The sequence below is a fragment of the Musca autumnalis genome, unplaced genomic scaffold (assembly GCF_047663935.1).
Source record: "Musca autumnalis isolate F117 unplaced genomic scaffold, ASM4766393v1 scaffold_2, whole genome shotgun sequence".
In the NCBI taxonomy this organism is placed as follows: domain Eukaryota; kingdom Metazoa; phylum Arthropoda; class Insecta; order Diptera; family Muscidae; genus Musca; species Musca autumnalis.
The window spans coordinates 178,820,965-178,833,377 of record NW_027411755.1 but is presented as its reverse complement, the minus strand read 5'-3'; the positions used below and the strand labels follow the sequence as shown (position 1 = coordinate 178,833,377).

At 35.6% G+C, this 12,413-nt stretch overlaps 2 protein-coding genes and 1 long non-coding RNA gene across 4 annotated transcripts; 1 reads left to right on the top strand and 2 right to left on the bottom strand.

Annotated features, from left to right (window-relative positions):
• The first annotated feature begins 210 nt into the window (after positions 1 to 210).
• On the top strand, positions 211 to 2,317 carry LOC141394941 (N(6)-adenosine-methyltransferase non-catalytic subunit METTL14). Its single transcript, XM_073970118.1, has 3 exons — positions 211 to 441; positions 512 to 1,064; positions 1,491 to 2,317. Exons 1-3 carry the CDS (start codon positions 376 to 378, stop codon positions 2,102 to 2,104), a joined length of 1,233 nt encoding a protein of 410 aa, XP_073826219.1. The 5' UTR covers positions 211 to 375; the 3' UTR covers positions 2,105 to 2,317.
• A 284-nt stretch (positions 2,318 to 2,601) lies between these two features.
• LOC141394942 (guanine nucleotide exchange factor MSS4 homolog) lies at positions 2,602 to 4,411 on the bottom strand. The gene is made up of 2 exons (XM_073970120.1): positions 4,198 to 4,411; positions 2,602 to 2,910 (listed from the first exon to the last, which is right to left on the bottom strand). Exons 1-2 carry the CDS (start codon positions 4,321 to 4,323, stop codon positions 2,635 to 2,637), a joined length of 402 nt encoding a protein of 133 aa, XP_073826221.1. The 5' UTR covers positions 4,324 to 4,411; the 3' UTR covers positions 2,602 to 2,634.
• A 3,800-nt stretch (positions 4,412 to 8,211) lies between these two features.
• Positions 8,212 to 12,082, bottom strand: LOC141393218 (uncharacterized). Of its 2 annotated transcripts, none has more exons than XR_012410032.1 (3): positions 11,963 to 12,082; positions 8,422 to 8,917; positions 8,212 to 8,348 (listed from the first exon to the last, which is right to left on the bottom strand). It is a non-coding gene; the product is annotated as an uncharacterized lncRNA (long non-coding RNA). The 2 variants fall into 2 exon arrangements; XR_012410033.1 differs by having other exon boundaries at positions 8,422 to 8,912; positions 11,963 to 12,053.
• Between the last annotated feature and the right edge of the window lie 331 nt (positions 12,083 to 12,413).

Genomic DNA, 12,413 nt, shown 5'->3' with positions numbered 1-12,413 from the left:
CCATTCGCCAAAAACAGAAAAGGTTTTTCAGCAAAAATAAAAAAGATGTTTTAAATCAACAGCAAGTAAATATACAAAAATATATTTTTGAAGTTCATTTTTAATACCAAGTTTTTAATATTTAAGCATTAAAACATTACTATTTTCATATTTTTATTATTAATATGAATTTAACGGCTCAGTCGACAAAATTGTCGGCGGCGGCGGCTTTAAAATTTAATCGGCGGCTCGGCTTAGCCGGCTGTGAGCCGATCGGCGCAGGTCTCTGCGACACAGCTCGCAAACTCCTAAATTCATCTTAAAACTACAAACTTAATATACTGTGGAGTTTTGCATTATTTGCCTTAATTCTTAAGCTTCATAACTTATGCAGTCATGAGTGATGTTTTAAAAAGCTCTCAGGAGCGATCACGTAAACGAAAACAATTATTGGCCCAAACAGTAAGTTACCTCCATACTTTGTCTTGTGTGTTACCATTTAACACAACAATTTCTTGGTATCTACTTACAGCTGGGTTTATCCAGTGTTGATGAACTGAAGATAGCCTTGGGTAATAACGATTCTAACAATGGGTCATCAAGCAGTTTAAATTCCACCAACTTCGGTGCCACAGCAAGTTCGGTACATAATAGCCAACGATCTCAGGACGACCATCACGTTAGTACATCCAAAAAGACTCCTGGCGAAATCATCTACCGTGACTCATCAACATTTCTCAAGGGAACACAATCATCAAATCCACATAACGATTACTGCCAACATTTTGTTGATACCGGTCAAAGACCACAAAATTTTATACGCGATGTAGGTTTAGCAGATCGTTTTGAGGAATATCCCAAACTAAGAGAATTGATACGTCTAAAGGACAAGCTGATACAGGATACAGCATCGCCACCGATGTATTTAAAGGCTGATTTAAAGACTTTGGATGTTAAAACTTTGGGTACCAAGTTCGATGTAATACTCATAGAACCACCACTAGAAGAATATGCCAGGGCGGCGCCTTCTGTGGCAACAGTGGGTGGAGCGCCAAGAGTTTTTTGGAATTGGGATGAAATATTAAGTATGGAGGAGTGTTTGAAAATCGAATACTATCAGGCATGTCACAGAAACGAATTCCGATCGAAAGTGGAATTGATTCCGTATTTAGCTTCTTCAGAAAACGAAAAACGAAGAATTTTTCGGAATGAAACCACTTTTGATTTTGCAAACGGAATTGTATTTTTATTTTTTTTAAATCTGCCACTTTAAAACACTCTAAAACACTTAGAAATATTTAAAATGTTGTTTTATTAACAAATTTACATTTAATTTCGCATTTAAAATAAATAATTAAGTTTTTTGACTTCACAAAATCGATCGGAATCTAAAGAAGCTAAGACAAAAACGATCGAAATGAAATTTCGGAATTGCAACCATTCCGATCGGAATCTGTGACATGCCTGTATGTTTATTCTTAACTCTTTTTTTTTTTGTTGATTAATTTTAGATCTTGATGTTGGTGAAATAGCTGCACATCGTTCCTTTGTGTTCCTGTGGTGTGGCTCATCGGAAGGCTTGGATATGGGGCGTAATTGCCTAAAGAAATGGGGCTTTAGACGTTGTGAAGACATATGCTGGATACGCACGAATATCAATAAACCAGGCCACTCTAAACAATTGGAACCAAAAGCTGTATTTCAACGTACTAAAGAACATTGCTTGATGGGCATTAAGGGCACCGTAAGACGTTCAACAGATGGTGATTTTATACATGCCAATGTTGACATTGATTTAATAATTTCCGAAGAAGATGAATTTGGTTCATTTGAGAAGCCCATCGAAATCTTTCATATAATTGAACATTTTTGTTTGGGTAGACGTCGTTTGCATTTGTTTGGTCGAGATTCGAGTATACGTCCTGGTTGGTTAACTGTTGGTCCAGAGTTAACTAATTCAAATTTTAATGCTGAACTTTATCAAACATATTTTGCTGAAGCACCCGCCACAGGTTGTACGACACGAATCGAATCACTAAGACCCAAAAGTCCTCCAGCTAATAGTAAGATTATACGTGGTCGTGGTGGACGAGGTTTCCCACGTGGCCGTGGTAGAGGAAGATAGGACAAATATCCTGAAGAATAAAGTCCTACTCATATTATCATCATAAGGTTATCTCTTTTATGACTACTTTGAACGTATGTTTAACAAAATCTAACATCAACTACTTAAATTTACTTGGATGGTGCCTTTATGGCAGGAAATATAAGATGAAAGTGGAATTTTAATCACAGGAAATATAAGATGAAAGTGGAATTTTAATCACGTTAATTAAAAGATCTATGCATTTTTTATGTAATATCTTCGTAAGAAGCACAAGTGGAAAGATAGCACGACACCGCCTGTAGACAAGTTTTATAATCGGAGATCCACAGGAAGAGTGGGCAACATTATGCTGTGGGTTTAAACCCATTGTGGGGTCATACAAATTTAATTTAAAATTACCTTGATATACATTTCATAGCAATCCAGAAGGTACCCTCAACACAGGTCTTCAATCCACGAAGTTCATTACCATTTAACTTAAACCAATTTAGTTGATAAATTCGACAAGCTCACAATTCGTTTCTTAGAACACATTTATTTACCACAATCTAGGAATTATTTGTTAAAGCTTTAGCCGCAGGCTCCTTGCCATGATGCACCCGTTTCAGTGCAACATAACATTTCTTGGTATCGATATCATGATAGCCAACTGGTCCCATGTCACAATCGGCACAAATAAGAAATTTGCGCTTGTCCACAGTATTTGAAAAGCCAATGTTCTCGAACATAAACATATCATTGATGACCCAATAATCACTTAACGATTCTGTTTCTATGGTATTGATATCTTTGGTATTTTTCTGATGCATTAGCGGTAAGTCAAACTGGAATGGACATTCAAAAACAATTGGAACAACTCTAGTTTAGTAAAAACTCTCCGATTTTTTTGAAATTTTTCCAGAGGTAGATATTGTTGCGCTGATCACGGAAATGTATAATTTTCTTGGGGGACGGACCCGGTTATTGGACCCGAAAGTCCGGGTACAAAACCCGGGTTAGACCCGGCTCTACTGAACCGATTGATACAAAACATTGGAAAGCTTACGGAAATACCTATCCAACAAGAGGTTATATGGTGGGGTTATTTTCAGGTGGTCAGGTGATATAACCCAAAAACTGATTTTTGGACCCGGATTTTTCCATAAAACCCTCAAAAAGTCGAAAATGGGTCCATTATGGGAGCACGCTTAATGTATGTCAGATTATAGCTCGCACTTCAACCTTTCCAAAATGGTGCTATATGTTGTAATACATTCTCTGGATCCATAGATATGGCCCTTAGAATCTTCAGAACTCGGTTCTGTAGGGCTTATTTCTTTACATTATAGGTGTCTATGAGAAATTTTAAATTTCTAAATTGAACAAAATTTTCTTTTAACTTATAATTTTTCTTTAAATAGCCGGCCTTCGGCCGGGAATTTTAGACTTTCTCCTATGGACAGGCGCAAATCTCGGGAACGGGAACAAAATTTTCTTTTAAATTATAAATTTTTCTTTAAGTAGCCGGCCTTCGGCCGGGGATTTAAGACTTTCTCCTATGGACAGGTGCAAATCTCGAGAACGGGAACAAAATGTTTTTTAAAAAAATTACAATTTTTTTCTATAAATAGTCACTTGGAGAAACCGGGTTTTCGAGATTCTAAGAGCCATATCTCTGGATCCAGAGAAGGTATCACAACATATAGCACCATTTTGGAAAGGTTAAAGTGGGAGCTATAATCTGACATACATTAAGCGGGCACACATAATGGGCCCATTTTCGACTTTTTGAGGGTTTTATGGAAAAATCCGGGCCCAAAAATCAGTTTTTGGGTTATATCACCTGAACATCTGAAAATAACCTCGTCATGTGAACACCTTTTGGATAGGTATTTCCATATGCTTTCCAATGATACCCATTTTGTAGCAATCGGTTCAGTAGGGCCGGGTCTAACCCGGGTTTTGTACCCGGACTTTCGGGTCCAATAACCGGGTAACCGGGTACGTCCCCCAAGAAAATTATACATTTCCGTGATCAGTTTCAAAAAAATCGGAGAGTTTTTACTAAACTAGAGTTAAGCCAAAAAATTTCATGATCTGGGATAGATGAAAGAGAACAGCAAATTTCTTACCAGCTTACTTTCATAGGTGCCTTCTTGCTCTTTAAGCATTAGTGAATTACAAAATTGACAACGGACTTCTTGTTTATTTTTGTCATTTAAGATTTCATTTGTAATACTAGAATCTTCCTGAGACATGATGGAGTTTGACAATGTTTTTATTCGTCAATTAGAATGTATTTTTTTTTAATTTCATATTAGGGATCTATTAGGCGAATTTTGGACTGTGAAAAACAATAGTTGTAGAAACATCCCATAGATGGCCCGCTTCTTACTAGGCGTTTACACCAGACAGTTTGTCTTCAAATACAACTCTGATTTACTAACACATACATACAATTGTCGGCTGTCTTCCAGCTGTCCATCATTGTTGCAGAGACAGTGAGGTTAACAAATTTTTGACATTTTTGTAAAAAATAAGTGAGATTATAATTGAAATGTGTTGAAAACAAAATAACCATGGTATAATAAGAAAGGTATGACAGAGCTCACAGCTGATTATAATTTTTTTCTTTTGGTGACCAACTTGTGTCAACGTCATTTTGTTACGTTTTGTTTTGAATATTCCAATTTTGACAAATTCCAAAAAATACATACACACATTACTGAATATTAATTAAAAAAAAAGAATTGTAGTCGTAATAAACACAGAAACAATAACAGTGAGAAGATGCGACGTATCAAAAACTGATTAGGAGCTCAAATGGTCATTTTTTAAATTCCTGGGGACTATAACCGTAGCTCTGAGTGGTCTGCTGGATGTGATATTAAATTTAAATTCAATGGCTCCAAATGTGAAGTCCAGTGTTGACAAGGACACACAATAAAGCGAAATAAAGTAACAATCAGATTGAACATTGCAGATACTATGGAACATGAACAAAGTAAACAAAGTTATGTCACGATATTAACTTCTATTTAACAATGTAACTTCTTATTGAATATAAAATAAAGAAAAAAGGTGAATCTTTCGCTAAATTCCCAATATATTTTTGATCGGATTTATTATTACAATGTGATCTTAACCTCCAATAAGAAGAATTTCACTTTCTCCATTTTCTGGCGCACGTTTGAGAATTTAAGTAGTCCTTGCAGCCGTAAAATGGTAAGCACGCCTGCAGGCTACATTTCTGGGGGTCGCTAGACAGCCATTAAGACTCGTCGTAAAAAACATGCGAGAGAAGTCTCCTTGTCACTTCCGGAGTTTCTGTGGTAAATATACATACATACATGTGCGCATGTGTAGGTTGTGGAAATATGAAAGCTGCTTTTCTTGACATTTTTCTTGCTAATGTTCTGTATTCTTACAAGGACTCGAATTTACAGATTGATAATTAACAGAATCCAATCTTTCACTTCATAAAACGAAGACTTCTCCTGACTTTATTGATACTTTTTCTTTTCTTCGTATTAGCCAACAGTTACGATCTTTAGCAGGGACATTTCTAGTAGATCCACATAAAAGTTATTGTCTTGTCCTGTAAATAAACCTTTATGAAATTTTAAAGGCAATTTCGAAGACTGAATATATCGTATTATTCATTTTTTAACACATTTCATTAATTTTAAAAATTTAATAAAATATGAAACAAAACAAACATTAACAAAAACAAAACTTGACGTTTGTCACCATAGACAATTTTGAAAGGAAGCGGGCATACGTGTAGGGTTGATTTTCCATAGTTTTTTCGAGCCTGTTCTACCTTCCTTATTGTACCATGAAAATAACATGAACAAAAACAAAATATGTGAACTTAAAACTAAAATAAATCGATGATTATTATTCATAATTTTACAACTCTGTTTGCAGTTGTCGGGACGCCTACGTCACACAGGCAAGTTTTGGATTTTTGACAATCAATACATGAAGGCAACTGTCCTGTCATTTGTAAACGCAGGGTTATACGTGGCGTTTACACAAGACAGACTGTCTGCAAATACAACTCTGATTTACCAATACATTGAAACATTTGGGCAGTTGCCCCGGCACTGTCTACTAATTTTAGCAGACAGCTCATGTTTCCAATAAATTGACATATTCGGCAAATGTTTAATATTTTTGACATTTAGCCAAACGGCACCATTTTAAATTTGAATTTATTGGTATGTATACATCAAAAATGTCATTTAATTTTCTTGCATTTACATAAAATACATATTTCTAATTTACAGATTGAAAGAAAAATCATTGAATTGTGAAATATCCCAGCAAAAAGTTTGCATCCGCGGATGCAGTTAAATCACTAGAACAATTGCCGCTGGAGTACATCTTTTCCTATGAATTCACCTATGAATTTTACAAGAGAGCGCGCAGCTAGGATGCACTCCATTTTGCTTCCACGACACACAGCTAGGATGCACTCCATTTTCGATCCAAATGACAGCCTTTGATGTAGTGTTTTGGATTGAATTTAAATGCAGTCTAAAGATGCTATAAAATGCAAGCCATTGCAAATATCCCAAAATAAATAAAATACATTGCTTATTCGTGTAAACAAGAATCATGGTAAAATAATAAAAGGTAGTCCCATCTGTCAAATGTAGGTAAATGCGACTCTGTATGTCTGTACGGGAGCTTGTCAAATACAGAATAACAGTAATAGTTGTGTCTTTTTACTTTTTCAGTAATAATTATTCAGTAACTTCTTTTCAGAGAGTAAGAGAGATTTTACTCTTTGATACGAAAATAGAGAAAAAAGTAAAAAGACAGCATTTAGTAAACTTTAGCAAGATAACAGTTGATAATCAAAACAAAAACATTGGCGCCAATGCATGAACGAAAAAATAACTCCAAAGCAATGACATAGTTCTTCAATTTTAAGCAAAATAAATAGAAAATAATTAATATATTAATAAAATAATCAATAAATAAACCTGAGTCATAATATTAATAGCATTTTTCCACAAAAAATAAGATAAACATTGAGCAGCTGACCATTTGCAGATGATTATAAAACAGCTGATCGAACTTGCTAAAGGTTGCTGGGAAAAATTCTTTCAGCAACTTTTAGCAATTTCTCAGCAAACAACTGTCAAACTTGTTCTCTCACTTCGCTCTCTTTTACTGAACTTTTGTGTAAAAAGACAGCATTTAGTAACATTTCGTAATAATTATTACAAATTATCACGTAAAAAGACACACCTAATACCATGACATTTCATAAAAAAAAATCAAGTTTGTTATTAATGTTCGAGTTTGTGAACAAATAAATATCAAATAATACAACGACGACAAATCAACTACTTTCGCCACAACAAACCGTTTATATAAATGGAGCAGCAATCAGATTACAGCAGCTGCAACTGCCGAACAACATGGACTGTATTTGCATGATAGCACATTGGATTCACTGGAATCGCATTAACAACGTCAGGTTGCCTCACAGATGAATTTGATTTTTGATTTGAAATAAAAATGATGCCACAACAGCAAGAAGCTATAAAGATTGTATGCCAAGCAATTTTTTATGTCTTTCGATTCCGCGACTGTACGGAGTGGGTATATTCAATCCAAAACGTTCCGCGCATCCACCGGCCAACTACTGTTGTTTCAGTTCAATAGTTTGGGCTCCACATTAACATCAACAACAATTTCAACAAAGTAGTTCACACCCAACAAGAACAGTTGCATCCACCAGAAAACCAACAACATCAGAGGGGGGATTCTTTTAGAACTACAAATACCTTGGCACTCATCGTTGTGCAGTGGGAAGGATGTCCGCCCAGAAGGTCTGCGGTTCAATCCCTGACAACGGTGGCAAATCAGTGTAATGCTTGATTAAATTTCCTGGTTATTTCAGCCATGACAAACTTCTCTACAAAGTGGTGTTGTAAAACACGCCGTTCGGACTTGACGATAAAAACTAGATCCAATATCATTGAGCCAATATACATAGGCGTGCACTTATTGATATGTCCCTTCGGGGATCTTGTGTGTAAGTTCCTTAACTGAACGTCATTTTAACGTTAGGTAATCCTAATCCCTAATCAAGCTTTGAATCTGGATAACTGAAAGATCTATTTTTAGTGATTTTGTTACTTTTTATTAATAAAACCGTAAATGTTTATTAAACAAGTTGGACATACAAGTTTCTTTTATTTAATTAGCCATTCATAATCCGTTCTCATAGTTATTTTGTCTGCACATGTAACTGCTTCTGTAACTAAAGAAAGAAAACGCAATTCATTACATACATATGTACATTATTTATTATCTGCATTCTTCATATTACTTACCGACGGCGTATTTTCTAATATCAGTTTAACTAACCGCACTGGCACCTTATGTTTCGGGACATGCACAATTTAGGTGTAGGATACAGAAGCAGGAATACGTGTACCATCATCACCAATAACATTTGCACAACCTTCACCATCCTGTGCGATTGTAGCAACCAACGTTGAATTTGTTTGGTTATTATTAGCATATATTTTGGTTTGGATAGATCTTTCAGAAGCTGCTGCAATTTCTTCTACATGTTGCTGTTACAGACCTGCTGGTTTTGTTCTGTATATTTCACCCAATTTCTTGTGGAAATCGACATATGTACATAGATTCATGCGATTTTAAAGCTTCCTGTAGTTTCTCAAATGACTAACCCAAGATACACAAAACAGTTTGTCGTTTCTCAGAATGTTTGCATTCCATAGCCATGGGAGATGTTTCAAGACTTCAACACCAAGAGCGGGCAGTACATCCATATAACGGCATCCATTTTTGGTATCGACTGCACTTTTTGATGATAGGATATAAAGAATATTTTGAACAAAACATTTTGTCGTTTCAATATTTTTATATTCAAATGACATTTGTACATATACACACAAATACATATGCAGGTATACATTCATTCAGTGTCAAATTCACATTGACAATGAATGTACTTCAAATTCAAAATTTAAAAAAAAATTTTGAACATATGTTGGCATGAAACTACCTTTCTTTTGTACCATGACAAGAATATTAACATTATTACACTAGTACAAATTATAAAAACTCTGCATTAAATTTGATCATAACTGAGTTTACTTCCTCTGCTCTGCTTTTTGTGACACCGCAACTGATATTGCTTCATCATCCAAATAGTTGCTCTGTTCCAGAACCTGCAAGAAGCTACTATTTTCTACTACGATAGCATTTTTTCCTTTATGTTATCGGAAAAAATAGTACAAATTAGTAGATTCTTGCAGTTCTGGAACAGACCAAGTTCAGATTTCCAAAAAAACTTTAACTCCATTTCAAAAATAATTTGCGTCTCGTGAATTACAGCAATGTTCGTTTTTTTAGTTTGTATTTCTTTTTTAGACACTCTTTCTTGTGTTCAGAAAAAAAACTGCGACTGTAGGGATCAAAAAATTGGCTTGCTTGGCTAGGGATCTATAAGCGAGTGCTTCTAAAATTTTTCGAGCGGAGTGCATGTTTCATAACTCCGTGTGGTCTGCATCGAAAGATGTATCGAAATCATAGCTCTGCATTGCACTACTTCTTTGCTTTTTTGCTGGATAGTTGAACGCATAGGTAAGTATAAATATGAAATATGATACTTAACGTGTTTAAAGATGTATTTAAATTATTTAGAATGAATAATCAAAGAAGCAAGAAAATACTCTCAAAATAACAGCGGCGGAAACATAGATTTGTATACTGGTAATATTCGACCACTATGTTCCAACAATGATGTTCTCTTCAAGGATTTCCTCGTCAGCAAATTAATATTCAATGACAGCTACATAACAAAATAATTAATGCATAGAAAGTAATGTGTTCCAAGGGACTCTCAGACTGCACCGAAAATAACAAAGCGGATGTTTCACGATACAAAAACTAGTGGTCAACCAGGAAGACGGGCGGCACTGGCTGCCTTGCAGCAAAAAGTACCGACAACGAACAATCACCCCAAGAATATCTGCGTTATCAGCACCACCAAATGCAGCATCTCCACACCAATAGTCTTCGTATGTAAATCAGGCACATATTCATGGAGCATGAAGTCCAGTGACTCTGGCTGGGTCCCATCAAATGCCGGCAGCATGAATCAGATTCGAACAGTTCAAAGGATCGGAAACGTCATTTACTTGTCCAAAAAGAATAAAATGTAGTAAAAGTCATAAACATATAAAAATTCAATCGGGGTTGTCTCAAATTGGCGAATATGATATATTTAAACGGTCGCAAGCATATTGGATTGATTCTCTAGACAAATAAATAGGAACTGCATCACTAATAAGCAGTGTCGCGGTTAAAAGGCAGGAGTTACTGCTATCTACACGAAAAGACGAAAGGGAAACAATCTCAAAGTAGCCATAACGGAATTACACGATTGGCCCGACACTCAATGAAGGAAGTTCCGGGTTTAGTGTTCTTTTTTGACGCTGGTCGAGCTCAATGACCGATGATTTTTCGTCAAGTGAAAATGGAAAGTCGACGATTCGAACCCACACAACCACCATTATGTGACATTTTTTGCTGTTGGTAGCAGCTCATCAGAAATATCGGATGTGGAGTGGCTTCTCTGTTTTTTCGTTTGTCTTGTTGATGATATCTTCAAAGCATCGACTTATTAGTTCGACCGATTTGGAGAGAAGAATCGTTCGATTCAGTTATACCTCCCAGATATATATATTTCCTCCTTGAAGAAGGTTGCTATCAAGGAGATATTAGCTAAAATGGTACGCGCGATATCTCATAAACGGAGCAACCGATTTGGTCCAAACTTTGGATATCGAAATATTTTGTACCAATTTAGTAGATGTATGTTCAAATGTGGGCCCATTCGATTCACTTCTTAGGGTACCACCCACACAAATGTTCAACATTATGGTTTATCTGAGGTTAGGTGTCTGTTCGAAGAGCCTGTGGAATTTTTTTCGAAGGTATTCCTAGTGACCCTGTTTACAGCGATATTATGTTTTTCGTGGGCAAGTCCATGCTCCTGATATGGTGACCAACTGAAATAACTGCTGGACGCGATATCTATCGAGAGGAATGACTCCCAAAATAAGACACACTTCCAAAATGGGCTATGTCGGACCATTCCTTTATGTACCTCCCCCGCAAACTTTGGAGCTTTTACCTTAATTCGTAATTTGTCGAGAAGTTCATACGCCCAAAATTCAGAAAACCCCCTAAATACATAAGTTTTTTAGGAAAAAGCGATATAATTCGCACAGGCTGATGGTATATCTCTGTTGGTAAGGCCGACAGATACTTGTTTATTTGTTTTTCAGGACTTTTAATTTTATCTGCGGGTGGAGACCGTTGTCGTGGCGCTCTTTTGACTTACATTTTTTTAAGACTTTCTATCATCGATGATTAAATTCCTAATTTCCTGTAGTATTCTTAATTCGTTTGAAAGCAATTAATTATCTGTGATTTTATTTTTGTCAAAGGCCTATTGATTTTGGAAAGGTATGGCAGGCCATCTCTGATAGTGATAGGTTGGATAGCATATTATGGCATACAGTTGTCTGGTATCTTTTTTATTAAACACTCATTAATCTAGCGAAAGTTGCACAAATAAATTATGTTACAAATACACTGCATCCGAAAGTCCCAATTTACATTAGGCGAGTTTACTTGCGGCAATTGTCAGTTTGATGGAGAGAGAGGTGAGGTATATGGTAACCCTTTGCCTCTCAACACCCTCTCTCACCCACAAACTGACAATTGCCGCAAGTAAACTCGCCTAATGTAAATTGGGACAAAGATAACATTTCCTCAATTTGTTTGTATATTATAGAGAGTGAAATTTTGAAAATCGTTATTGTTGTATTTTACCTTTTCCACTAATTGCAATAAAAGGACTTAGTGTTACTTTAATACTAAAACTGGTTATATTTATTTATTAAGAACAAAAGGACTGTTGTAGTTAAATCTCAAGCTTAGAATGAATGTTTATTTATTCTTTCTTATTTGACAGCTGATAAGAATACAAAGCTCATCTCAATATGAGACGGCGTTTAATTGTCTTTGGTATTGCCAACAGTTATGGTCGTCATTCCAAAGGATATCCTTCAGGATATGGGCTTCCTGTTCGTGCTCGGATCTCCGTAGAACAACATTTCTGTTTGACGATTTTTCTTTTACGTTGGCATCATTTTGAAGGAAATATAATTCGATACGTATTAGAATTGCAGTATTTGAACTGAGAGGCAGTAATATTTTATTAGTTTTATACATATATTTTTCAAATTAGTTCAATTAAATTAAAAATCTTTTACTTTCTTCT

Excerpts from the sequence above, each read along its gene's own strand:
- LOC141394941 (XM_073970118.1), top strand. The coding sequence starts at position 376 with ATGAGTGATGTTTTAAAAAGCTCTCAGGAGCGATCACGTAAACGAAAA. Across the intron at positions 442-511 it reads AACAATTATTGGCCCAAACA|CTGGGTTTATCCAGTGTTGA; the intron begins GTAAGTTACCTC and ends ATCTACTTACAG. Across the intron at positions 1,065-1,490 it reads GAATTGGGATGAAATATTAA|ATCTTGATGTTGGTGAAATA; the intron begins GTATGGAGGAGT and ends GATTAATTTTAG.
- LOC141394942 (XM_073970120.1), bottom strand. The coding sequence starts at position 4,323 with ATGTCTCAGGAAGATTCTAGTATTACAAATGAAATCTTAAATGACAAA. Across the intron at positions 2,911-4,197 it reads GCACCTATGAAAGTAAGCTG|TTTGACTTACCGCTAATGCA; the intron begins GTAAGAAATTTG and ends TGTCCATTCCAG.